We start from the raw sequence: 13755 nt of genomic DNA on the forward strand, positions 1-13755 counted from the left end.
GAGAACCAATCATGGATGGAAATCAAAAAAATGTTTTGCCCTAATTAAATGTATTTAATTACTTTATTAATATTTGTAAATATATTTGATTATTTTTTTGGCCGCGTTTTTAAAATATTTACTTTTTACTTTCCTGTCTCGCGCCAGCTCTTTTCAAAAGAGCCGGCGCAAGACAGGAAGCTCCCGTCATGCAGAGTGGCAAGGCCGGGCGCCGCCATCTTGATGACGTCACTTGCGTTCCACCGCTGGAACGCAAGAGACTAAATCAAGATGGTGGCGCCCGACCATGCTACAGCGGACCAGAGGATCAGGTTAAGTATAAGATACAGACTGCAAAGGCAGTCTGTGTCTTCATAAATAGACAAAATGAAGATACAGACTGCCTTTGCAGTCTGTATCTTATACTTTACCTGATCCTCTTGTTCGGGGCAGGAAGGCCAGGCGCTGCCATCTTGATTACGTCACTTGCGTTCCAGCGGTGGAACGCAAGTAGCGTAATCAAGATGGCGGCGCAGGCCTTCCTGCCCCGAACAAGAGGATCAGGTAAAGTATAAGATACAGACTGCAAAGGCAGTCTGTATCTTTATAAATAGACAAATTGAAGATACAGACTGCTTTTGCAGTCTGTATCTAATACTTTACCTGCTCCTTTGTTCCGGGGGGTGGGGGGGTGATGGCATTGGAAAGTTTGCTATGGGGCCCAGCCATTTCTAGTTACACCCCTGGGGCAGAGGCATAATACACCTGAGCTCCGGGCACTGAATTCTCTGCACAACTATGTGTCCAGATATTTGACATCCAGTTATATTGTTCTGATTGCTGGAGCTCAGGAACAGTAATATACAGCAGGGCTCTAGCTGTAACACACTGGGTTAACGCTGGCACCAAGCCTGCCTACTTAACCCCCTCTATGCCAGGATCAAGAGTGACATTTGCATCATTTACAGTCGGAGTGAAGTGGATGAGATAAAATCTCACATCCTGCAAAGAAGATTGCACAAAGATCCATGCGGAAACTGATCAGATCTCCAATCCACAGCATGTCAATGTTATTTTTCAGAAAACACTGCAGATTGCCAGATGTTCACACATTTAGGTTTTTAAATGCAGTTTCTGAATCCAAAGCAAAGAATGGATTTCGTTAAAGGGGAACTCTGGCCAAATCTAATAATGCAGGGCAGGCAGGGGGTGCAGGGAACATAATAAAGAATGAATACTTACCTGTGCCCCTGCTGTGCAGCGTCACTAGCTCACTGACCACTGCTGGGCTCCAGTTTCTCACGGCTTTTTGTATCATGATGTCCCGCTGGGATATACCCACTAAGCCAGTGACTACAGCGGTGTCCCACCTAATCACTGACTGGCTGAACGGGCATTTCTCAGCCGGGACATGATGTAGCAGGGGTCTTTGTGCTGGTGACGCTGCAGGAGAACAGGGACAAGTAAGTATGCCGTCTTTATTATTTTCTCCCCAACCCCTGCCAATACTGGTTCTTTAGATTTTTCTGGAGTTCTCCTTTAAGGGCCATGTTCACATTGAGTAAAATAATATGAAAATATAGTCGTAATTTTGAATGAAAACTCAAATGATAAAAAAAGCAATAATAAACCCTGCACCAACACAGAACCTGAGACATCTTCCCTGCGGAGCGCGGCATCATCCGTGCACCCAGATACCTATCCTGTACAATGGCGGATTATAATGTAGGCGGTTTGGGCGGCCGCCCGGGGCCCGAGGCTCCGTGGGGGCCCATGCCTTGCCGCCCACATTATAATGCCGCCCGGGAGGCCCCCTTCCCCCCGCCACTGCACTCTTGTGACCGCAAGCATTGTTTCGCTTGCGGTCACAAGAGTCTCCGGCTGCCTCCGTCTGATGCGCGGCTGCCGGGGGTGTCCCGTCCTCTCCCCGGCAGCGCGCGCATCACACAGCTCCTAGTGCCGCCTGGGCCCTGACTTCCGGTACGTGCGCTCCCAGTACCGGAAGTCAGGGCCCAGGCGGCACTAGGAGCTGTGTGATGCGCGCGCTGGCGGGGAGAGGACGGGACACCCCCGGCAGCCGCGCATCAGCCGGAGAGAGGATCGACGGGGGAACGCAGGGTAGGTGAGTTGTATTTTGTTATGTTTGTGTTATTTACTCACTGGGGGGCATCTATAAAGGGGAGAAGAGGGGGGGACCATCTATAAGGGGGGGGAAGAGGGGGACCATCTATAAAGGGAGGGGGGAGAGGGAAGAGGGGGACCAGCTATAAAGGGAGGGGGGAGAGGGGGACAATCTATAAGGGAGAGGGAAGAGGGGGACCAGCTATTAGGGGGGAAAGAGGGGGACCATCTATAAAGAGGGAAAGAGGGGGACCATCTATAAGGGGGGAAAGAGGGGGACCATCTATAGAGGGGGAAAGAGGGGGACCATCTATAGAGGGGGGAAAGAGGGGGACCATCTATAAGGGGGGAAAGAGGGGGACCATCTATAGAGGGGGAAAGAGGGGGACCATCTATAAAGGGGGACTATCTCCTATAGGATTAGCACCCTCCTCTCCTGACATCCTCTGTGCTGCTCGGACCTCTCCTATAAGATCAGCACCCTCTTCTCCTGACATCCTCTGTGCTGCTTGGACCTCTCCTATAAGATCAGCACCCTCCTCCCCTGGCATCCTCTGTGCTGCTGTGACCTTGGGGGGGGCAACATCAGGGGACCAGGTGAGGTGGCGATATGTTTATTGGGGGCAGTGGAGGTGGGGTGGGCAATGCTTACTGGGGGTAGCAGCAAGGGAACAAACATTATGTTTATTGGGGCCAGCAGGGAGGGGAGGCAGGCAGGCAGTGTTTATTGGGGACAGTGGGGGGGGGACGCAGTAGCAGATTATAATGTGGGCGAATTGACTGGGGGGGGGGGCAGGTTGGGTGGACAGCCCGGGGCCCAGGGTACATTTAATCCGCCACTGATCCTGTACGTCCGGGGGAAATATATATATATATATAAAAATAAAAGACAAAATATCCTAACAAGGATACGCTTGGTTATACTTGTACCCAGGCTTGGCACGGCATCTAATATAATCACATGCCACTGTACCACCTGCATCTCTAATCCCACAGGACAATAGGTAACCGTGTTCCCATACCAACTTATCGTCCGGACAACCTGACACAAATATTTCAGGGACTAACCTCTATGCACCAGTGCCCACCTGCACCTAAGAAGTCCACACCGTCCCTGATGAACCTCTATGTTGTCACTACAACTGACTGAGACAAGGAGGAGAAAAGCGTTGGAACCCCAGTGGCAAAAAATACACCCATTCTTTCTCTCATCCATAAACTACTTCTTATCTCTGAAGGGCCACACCTACATGACTTCACAAATCCTACTAGTGGAACTAGCCGACTAACAGCTCGGACCTAGTGCAGGGTGAGCTCCGCTAGCTGTAGGGGACGCCTGACTCTAGCGGCTCCTACTTAGTGAGGTAGGGCAAACTAGTACCTACTACCACTCCCGACCTTACCCAGACCAACTTCGTCTAACACAGATACCTTCCTTTACTTAAGTGTAATAGTGTACCGCTGTTGCATGCTTTTTGTATATCTAATAAAACTTAGTCAGGGACAGGGACAGGTAAGTATACCGTCTTTATTATATTCTCCCCAACCCCTGCCAATACTGGTTCTTTAAATTTTTCTGGAGTTCTCCTTTAAGGGCATGTTCACATAGAGTAAAATAATATGAAAATATGGTCGGAATTTTGAATGAAAACTCAAATGATAAAATAAACAATAATAAAACAATGTGTGCTCAGGTGGGAAAAACAGGGGTGTATTTTGCAAAAGCAGGTGGTAAATACCAGTATGTTCATTATTTGGACGGTCATAATCAATTACAGACATAAGTCTATACCAGGGGTCCTCAACTGGCGGACCGCCATCGGCTCCCTCCCTGTCCTCACGGTCAAAAGAGGCCGCTCTGTCCTGTCTCGGTTTCGGCACTCGAGTGACTTTACAGGAGCGCCAACGCCAGGACAAGGGGAGAGCGGCCTCTTGTGACCGCTGCAGTGCAGGCACAAGAGGGGAAGAGAAGAGGAGAAGCCTGGACCCAGTGGAGTATAAGTGTTTTTTTTTTTTTATGTTATATGCTATATGGGAGGGGGAGTACAGGGGGGCTATATAATTGGAGGAGCACACAGAAGGGGTGCTATATACTACTGGGGGAGCACAGGGGACTATATACTACTTGGGGAATGCACATGGGTCTATATACTACTGGGGGTGCACACATGGGGTCTATATACTACTGGGGGAGCAACAGGGGGGCTATATACTACTGGGGGAGCACAACACTTTTACTACTGATGTTCATCTCGGACCTTCACCTGACAATAGACCCCTGTAAGTGGACCTTCACTAAAAGTTGTTGAGTACCCCTGTCTTATACAGTATGTGCACTGGCGGCCAATTTTCTATTGACAGCAATGGAGTGCATTATTATATTGAAAATACAGACGTATTTTTACCTCAATATTACGGACGTTCTTTTATTTTATTTTACAGTGTGTGAACGTGACGAATGGTACCTGTATGTAACATCTCCATTGGTGCCGCCCCCCCCCCCCGCCATGCCCTGCTGTATGTACTGCAAGGAGTGGTTTATGCTCTCTCCAGCCGGACACAGTGCTCTCTGCCGCCACCTCTGTCCATGTCAGGAACTGTCCAGAACAGGAGAAGTTTTTTATGGGAATTTGCTACTGCTCTGAACAGTTCCTGACACAGACAGAGGCAGCAGAGAGCACTGTGTCAGACTGGGAAGAATCTACCACTTCCTGTAGGACATACAGCAACTGATAAGTACTGGAAGCATTGAGATTTTTAAATGGAAGTAATTTACAAATCTGTATAACTTTCTTACATCAGTTGATTTAAAAGCACATTTTTCCTCTAGAGTACCCCTTTAATAGACAGCTAAGGCTCTCCTCATCAATGGTGGCCCATGGACCTCAATGTGAGAGCTCTGGCTACATTATGCAACTTAACGGTGAAAAGTTGAAATGATAAAGATTATATTATTATACAGATAAAATAGTTATAGGGGTTTGGATCCAGAGGGGAATGTCTGATCTGGGGTCTGTCATTTTAAAGGGGTCTATATAGGGGGTTAATAAATACAGAGAGCATTTTCAGGGATCTGTATAATAACAGGGTCTGTATACTGTTCTAAATTGGGGCATGTATACCTGACCTGGCCTGTCTGGTGAGGGGCCTGGAACCAGTTTGGGGTCTTCTGAAGAGAATCATATACACCAAGGTCTTCAAACTGACCCTATTAAAGGGGTATTCTGGATATAGAAAATCTCTTACAGTAGAATAGAGGAGCTTTAAAGGGAATATCCAGACTTAGAAAAACATGCCCCTCTCCTGTCTTTAGTTTGGGTGTGGGCTAAATTGTAATACTGCATACAACCTGACGACAGGGGTGGTGCTGTTTTTGCTTTGTTTTTTATAATCTCGGAAAATCCATTTAAAGGGAACCAGTCCCGGTGCTCCGTAAACCACCCCCAGTACCTTGCAGCTGCTGGGCACAGCTCTCTGGCGTTTGATTGGCATTCTGAGTGCTGCGATGCCAATGAAGCATGAGTGGCTGAAGGGAGGGTGGAGGAAGACAGACTGCATGCTGTTGCTGCTACACCCCTGTACCTACCAGACCGGTTTCTAGCGTCGGGTGGGCCGGGCGACTGCATGGGGTGCCGATAGCTAGGTGGCGCTGTTGGCACCCATCAGGACCTCACTCAGCCCGCCCAGGACACTGCCACAAGTATCCCCCCCACGCTGGACCGTGCTCAGCTGATCGTTGTCACACCCCCAGGCCGCCAATGCGGGCATTATTACTATGGGGACACAGGCAGACAGAGGGCAGTTACTGTAAGGGGCACAGCAGGGAAGGGGGCATTATTACTATATGGTGTAACACAGCAGGGGCATTATTACTATATGGGCGTACAGCAGGGGAAGTTATTACTATATGGGGGCATGGCAGGGGGCATTACTATAAAATGTGGGAGCACAGCAGAGCAGAGGAAATTATTACTATATAGGGGCACAGCAGGGGATCCTACATACAGGGGGCACATACCTAGTGACTTGCACATGACACAAAAAAGTGGAAGAAAATTGTTGTAAGTGCGGAGCCTAAGACAGGGGCGTAGCTAATGTCTCCTGGGCCCTGGTGCGAGAGGCCAACTTGGGCCCCCCCCCCCTCCTTTCACGACCAAGTGATGCTATTGGTGTGTGTGTATATATATATATATATATATATATATATATATATATACACACCAAGACAGATATTACCAATAACACCAGCATATTGGAAGAGAAAGTATTATCACCATCAGTGGCGTAACTACCAGGGTCGCAGCGGTCGCCGCTGCGACCCGGCCCGCCACAAGGGGGGGCCCGCAGGGCCCCTGAGGCCCCCCCTCATCAATCCCTCTTGTGACCGCAAGCAACATTGTGTTGCTTGCGGTCACAAGAGGCCGCCTCCGTCTGCCCCGCATCATGCGCTGCTGCCGGGGGTGTCGCGTCCTATCCCCGGCAGCGTGCGCATCATAGAGTTCCCTGTGTGCTTGTTACCTCCGGCACAGGGAGCGCACATTAGAGACGCTCCCTGTGCTGGAGGTCTCAGCACAGGGAACTCTATGATGCGCACGCTGCCGGGGATAGGACGCGACACCCCCGGCAGCAGCGCATGATGCGGGGGCAGACAGAGGCTGAAGAAGAAGATCGCCGGGGGAGGGCATTGATAGGTGAGTTGTGTGTGTTTTTTTTATTTGTTTTCATAAAGGAAATAGGGGGCTATCTATAGGAGGGAGGGGGAGAGGGGGACATTTATAAAGGGGGGGGAGGTGGCCATCTATAAAGGGGGGCAAGAGAGGGGACCATCTATAAGGGGGGGGGAGGGGGCCATCTAAAGGGGGGAGGGGACCATCTATAAGGGGGGGGGAGAGGGGACCATCTATAAGGGGGGAAGAAGGGGACCATCTATAAGGGGGGGGAGAGGGGGACCATCTATAAGGGGGGGAAGAGGGGGATCATCTATAAGGGGGGGAAGAAGGGGACCATCTATAAGGAGGGGGGTTAGTGGGCCATCTATAAGCTGGGAAGGGCCAACTATAGCAGAGGGGGGCATCTATAAGGGGGGGGGGAAGGGGCCATCTATAGGGGGCAATATATATAAGGGGGGGGAAGGGGCCATCTATAAGGGAGGCATATATAAGGGGGGGAAGGGGCCATCTATAAGGGGGGCATCTATAAGGGGGAGAGGGGGCAATCTATAAGGGGGGCAACATAGGGGGAGAGGGGGCCATCTATAAGGGGGTATACACAGAGGGGGCATCTATAAGGAGGCTACATAGTAGGAGGCATATACTGTAAGGGGGGATACACAGAGGAGGACCATCTATAAGGAGGCTACATATAGGGCATAAACTATAAGGGGGTCACATAGAGTCAGCCTACCCACTAAATGAGGGCATAAAGGGGCCAATAAAAATGTGCAGTTTGTAGAGAGATGAGGATGGTGTCAGTGTGAGGAGCCTAATATGTCTGTCTGGCAGATTCTGTGGATTCGTGGCTCGGAGAAGTTCATGATGGCCCAGGATGGATGGAGAAGAAGATGAAAAGGGAAGAACTCCGATCAGAGAAGACGTCCCCTGTAAGTCACCGGATATAACTGCACTGTAATGTATATGGTGTATAGAGCCTGTGTGGAGCTGCGTCCACCTCTATATGACTGGATGCGGTGATATGTGTACAGTGGATGTTATTCAGTAGCAGCGGTGGTGTTAGTAGGTGGTGGTAATAGTCAGTAGCAGAGGTGGTGTTAGTCAGTATGTGGTGGTGTTAGTAGCAGCGTTGGTGTTAGTCAGTATGTGGTGGAATTATTTGTTACTTGTTATCTGGTACTGTGTTTTATTGGTCTTAGTATACAGGATTTGGTCAGTAACAATATGACGGTAATATGTATGGTGATAATATTTCTCTTCCTATCTTTCTTATATGCTGGTGTTATTGGTAATATCTGTCTCGGTGTATATATATATATATATATATATATATATATATATATATATACACACCAATAGGGGGGGGGGGGCCCAAGTTGACCTTTCGCACCAGGGCCCAGGAGTCATTAGCTACGCCCCTGATCACCGTACATATTACCGCCATACTGTTACCGACCAAATCCTGTATACTGAGACCAATATTACCAGTAATACCAGTATATAGGAAGGAAACATTACTGCCACACCACAACCACTACCATCACCACCATATTGTTACTGACCAAATCCAGTATACTAAATCACCTCATCCAGTCATATAGAGGTGGCCCCAGCTCTACACAGGTTCTATACACCATATACATTACAGTGCAGTTATATCAGGTGACTCACAGGAGACGTCTTTTCTGATCGGAGTTCTTTCCTTTTCATCTTCTCCATCCGTCCTGGGCCGTTATGAGAATTTCTCCGAGCCACGAATCCACAGAATCTGCCAGACAGACATATTAGTCTCCTCACTCTGGCACCATCCTCATCTCTATACACACTGCACATCTGTATTGGCCCCTCTACACCCTCATTTAGTGGGTAGCCCTGACTCTATGTGACCCCCTAACAATATATGCCCCCCTCTGTGTATTCCCTCTCCCCCTATGTTCCCCCCCCAAATAGATGGCCCCTCTCCCCCCATGTTGCCCTTCTTATAGATGGCCCCCTCTCCCCCCACCCTCCCTTATAGATGGCCTCCTCTCCCCCCTCCATATATATGGCCCCTTCCACCCCCTCCCTTATAGATGGCCTCCTCATAGATGGCCCCCTCTACTCCCTCCCTTATAGATGGCCCCCTCTCTCCTCACCCTCCCTTATGGATGGCCCCCTCTCCCCCCACCCTCCCTTATAGATGGCCCCCTCTCCCCCCACCCTCCCTTATAGATGGCCTCCTCTCCCCCCTCCATATAGATGGCCCCTTCCACCCCCTCCCTTATAGATGGCCTCCTCATAGATGGCCCCCTCTACTCCCTCCCTTATAGATGGCCCCCTCTCTCCTCACCCTCCCTTATGGATGGCCCCCTCTCCCCCCACCCTCCCTTATAGATGGCCCCCTCTCCCCCCACCCTCCCTTATAGATGGCCCCCTCTCCCCCCCCCTCCCTTATAGATGGCCCCCTCTCCCCCCACCCTCCCTTATAGATGGTCCCCTTTCCCCCCCCTCCCTTATAGATGGTCCCCCTTTCCCACCCTTATAGATGGTCCCCTCCCCCCCCCCCTCCCTTATAGATGGTCCCTCTTTCCCCCCCCACCCTCATAGATGGCCCCCTCTTTCCCCCCACCCTTATAGATGCTCCCCTTTCCCCCCACCCTCATAGATGGCCCCATCTTTCCCCCCACCCTCATAGATGGCCCCTCTTCCCACCCCCACCCTCATAGATGGCTCCTTTTTCCCCCCACCCTCATAGATGCCCCCCTCTTCCCCCCCACCCTCATAGATGGTCCCCTTTACCCCCACCCTCATAGATGCCCCCCTCTTTCCCCCCACCCTCATAGATGCCCCCTCCCTCATAGATGCCCCTCTCTTCCCCCCCACCCTCATAGATGGTCCCCTTTCCCCCACCCTCATAGATGCCCCCCTCTTTTCCCCCACCCTCATAGATGCCCCCCCTCTTTCCCCCCACCCTCATAGATGCCCCCTCCTTCCCCCCACCCTCATAGATGCCTCCCTCTTCCCCCCCACCCTCATAGATGGTCCCTTCCCCCCACCCTCAGAGATGCCCCCCTCTTTCCCCCCACCCTCATAGATGGTCCCCTTTCCCCCCACCCTCATAGATGCCCCCCCTCTTTCCCCCCACCCTCATAGATGCCCCCCTCCTTCCCCCCACCCTCATAGATGCCCCCCTCCTTCCCCCCACCCTCATAGATGCCCCCCTCTTCCCCCCTACCCTTATAGATGGTCCCCTTCCCCCCTCCCTTATAGATGGTCCCCTTCCCCCCCTCCCTTATAGATGGTCCCCTTCCCCCCCTCCCTTATAGATGGTCCCTCTTTCCCCCCCACCCTCATAGATGGCCCCCTCTTTCCCCCCACCCTCATAGATGGTCCCCTTTCCCCCCACCCTCATAGATGCCCCCCTCTTCCCCCCCACCCTCATAGATGCCCCCCTCTTTCCCCCCCACCTTGCAGGCTGATAAAAAACAAAACTTAACTCACCTGACAACGTGCTCCCACGTTAATCCTCACTCCTCCTGGTCTGTCCCCGGCTACTGCGCGGCTGCCGGGGTTGTCGCGTCTTATCCCCAGCAGCGCGAGCATCCCAGAGCTCCCTGCACGCCGGAACCGGAAGTCAGGGCCCAAGGCGTGCAGGGAGCTCTGGGATGCGCGCGCTGCCAAAGATATGACGCGACACCCCCGGCAGCTGCGCAGCAGCCGGGGGAAGACGGAGCCGGACTCTTGTGACCGCAAGCAAAACAATGCTTGCGGTCACAAGAGTGATTGATCGGAAGAGGCCTCGCGGGGCCCCCCTTCGTGGGGGGCCCGATCGCGGCGGCGACCACCGCAACCGCGGTAGCTACGCCACTGGCCTAAGATGTTTGTCTGGCTGGTTCAGAAGAGAAGAATTGTAGCTGCAAGAAAGCATCCAAATCATCATGGTGGTCTGGGCCATATGGAGAGGAAAAAGAAAGTTATGCCTCAGGTCAAAGAAGACGTCACCTGTGAGTCACTAAATGATGTTTTTTGCATTTTGAAATAATGCTGGATAACACTGCTCTACGCCATGCATACTACTACTTCCTAACAACAACCCAACCAACCCCCCCCACCCCCCACCGCGGACATCACTCAAATTGGCCTTTGTCAAGATTCGCCCTGTAGTGAAGATTACCTAGAAACGGCCCTGGCACCTACTTACTAGATGTCCTAAACCGACCGCAGGCTACTAGACGCAATACTACAGAGCTCTGCCCTTCAGCTACAAGATACTGGGGGAGGTTTACACTGGTGACATGACTGGCTGCCTTTAAACATATATACTATAGTATACTCATCTGCCCTGATCCCCCGCACTCGCCCCGTCCTGCCTCCTCTGACCTGCTCTGATCCCCTGCTCTGCCAGTCATCTGTGGTGACCCCTCTGGGCTAATGATTGGCAGGGCGGACAACACATGAGAGGGCACAGTGAGGAGGATAAGGGGCAGGTGAGTATGACTTCTTTTTATGTCCACTGTAAAAAATACATTTATCTAAGAGGGTCTGACACAGTGCACATATGACCTGCCTGATGGATGGGATGACAGTTCTGAACACTGAGCTAATCTACCCATAAAACCTGAAGGAAGCCGCAGCCAGCAGTGTGAACACAGCCCTATCCTGTTACATTACTGCCGGTCGCTTCCTGGGGGTCCCCGTCAGCGGAGGGGGGGGCTGTCATGTGACGGTTACTAGGTGTGCTGTGGAGCAGACGTCCCGTACCCCCCATAGAGAGGAAACACCTCTCCATCCTCCTCATCCATCCTCCTCCTCCTCCTCAGCATCCTCATCCTCCTCAGCGCACACCCATCCCCTCCTCCTCCTCCAGCAGCCTCCTCTGCTCTCCGCACATCCAGCGGGCACTCAGCGTCCTCCGGGGGGCGGCAGGTGGCGATCACTGCGGACCCGACGGCTCCTCCTTCCCGGCTCCACAGCCCCCAGCCCCGGGGAAGCGGCAGTCAGTGAGGAGGTAGCGGCAGTCAGTGAGGAGGTAGCGGCGGTCAGTGAGGAGGTAGCGGCGGTCCCCTGCCTACACGTCTCCTTCCCCGCTCAGCCCCTCTCCCGGCTCCGCCATGAACTTCCTCCGGCGCCGGCTGTCGGACAGCAGCTTCATCGCCAACCTGCCCAATGGCTACATGACCGACCTGCAGCGCCCCGAGCCCCCGCAGCCGCCCCCACCCAGCGGGCCGGAGCGGAGCCGGCAGAGCGGGGCGCAGGGGGCCGGGGGCTTCTTCTCCTCCATCACCAATGCGGTCAAACAGACGGCGGCCTCGGCCGGGCTGGGGGAGCAGAGTACCGGGGGTCCCGGGAGGAGGGCGCGGATCCTGCTGGTGGTGGACGACCCCCACACCGACTGGTGAGTACCAGCCATTGTATGCTGGGGCCCCTGGGTGTGCTGCCTGTAGGGGCCCCACCATTATACAGAATGTACCCCCTGTATAATATGTACAATATATTCTGCATGGACAGGGGCCCCTATGTATTCTGCCTATAGGGGCCCCACCATTATACAGAATGTGCCCCCTTAACCAGTATGTACATTATATTCTGCAGGGACAGGGGCCCCTGGGTGTGCTGCATATAGGGGCCCCACCATTATACAGAATGTACCCCCCTTATCCAGTATGTAGATTATATTCTGCATGGACAGGGGCCCCTGGGTGTGCTGCATATAGGGGCCCCACCATTATACAGAATGTACCCCCCTTATCCAGTATGTACATTATATTCTGCATTTAGGGGCCCCTGGGTGTGCTGCATATAGGGGCCCCACCATTATACAGAATGTACCCCCCTTATCCAGTATGTATTTTATATTCTGCATGGACAGGGGCCCCTGGGTGTGCTGCATATAGGGGCCCCACCATTATACAGAATGTACCCCCCTTATCCAGTATGTAGATTATATTCTGCATGGACAGGGGCCCCTGGGTGTGCTGCATTTAGGGGCCCCACCATTATACAGAATGTGCCCCCTGTATAATATGTCCAATATATTTTGCATGGGCAGGGTCTCCTGTGTATTCTGCATATAGGGGCCCCACCATTAGACAGAATGTACCCCCTTAACCAGTATGTACATTATATTCTGCATGGACAGGGGCCCGTATGTATTCTGCCTATAGGGGCCCCACAAGTATATAAAATGTACCCCCTTATCCAGTATGTACATTCTATTCTGCATAGGCTGGGCCCCTGTGCATGCAGCCTATAGGGGTCCCACAATTATCAAGAATATGTCCCCTGTCTAACATGTCCAATATATTCTTCTTGGGTAGGAGCACCTGTGTGTGCTGCCTATAGGGGCCTCTACAATTATACAAAATGTACCTGTATCCAGTATGTACATTATATTCTGCATAGGCTGGGACCGCTGTGTGTGCTGCCAATAAAGGCCCCCAGAATTATACAGAATATGCCCCCTTTGTAATATGTCCAATATAATACATAGGCTGGGGCCCCTGTATACTCAGCCTATAGGGACCCCACAATACAGAAAGTGCCCCCTATCTAATATATACATTCTATTCTACATAGGCTTGGGCCCCTGGGTGTGCTGCCTATAGGGACCCCAGAATTTTACATCTTTATCCATTATGTACAATGTATTCTTCCTAGGTGCAGCCCCTGTGCGTATACACCCTGCTTCAATGTATACAAATTGTATCCAAACTAAATACACTCTACCTTAGTATATATAGTATATTCCAACCATTGTATTCTGTATAGACTGGGGGCCCCCACAAGTATATAGAGTGTGTCTCCTTATGTATGATATACACACTATACATAGGCTGGGGCCCTACAAAAATTCATACTGTGCCCTTTGTGATATATATGTGTGTGTGTGTGTATATATATATATATATATATATATATATATATATATATATATAGTGTACCTCTTGTTCAGTGTGTAATATGTACCTTATAGCCAGAAGACTAGGGACCCCTGTGTGCTTCTTAT

At 51.5% G+C, this 13755-nt stretch overlaps 1 protein-coding gene across 1 annotated transcript in view; it reads left to right on the forward strand.

The window, feature by feature from the left end:
• Positions 1-11597: 11597 nt before the first annotated feature.
• Positions 11598-13755, forward strand: part of SYN2 (synapsin II) — a 215388-nt gene continuing 213230 nt past the window's right edge. The window contains exon 1 of the mRNA XM_069967083.1: positions 11598-12144. Within this exon, the coding sequence (XP_069823184.1) occupies positions 11861-12144 (284 nt within the window). The 5' untranslated portion in view covers positions 11598-11860. The remainder of the gene's footprint in view (positions 12145-13755) is intronic.

Source organism: Dendropsophus ebraccatus, chromosome 4, assembly GCF_027789765.1.
Source record: "Dendropsophus ebraccatus isolate aDenEbr1 chromosome 4, aDenEbr1.pat, whole genome shotgun sequence".
NCBI lineage: Eukaryota > Metazoa > Chordata > Amphibia > Anura > Hylidae > Dendropsophus > Dendropsophus ebraccatus.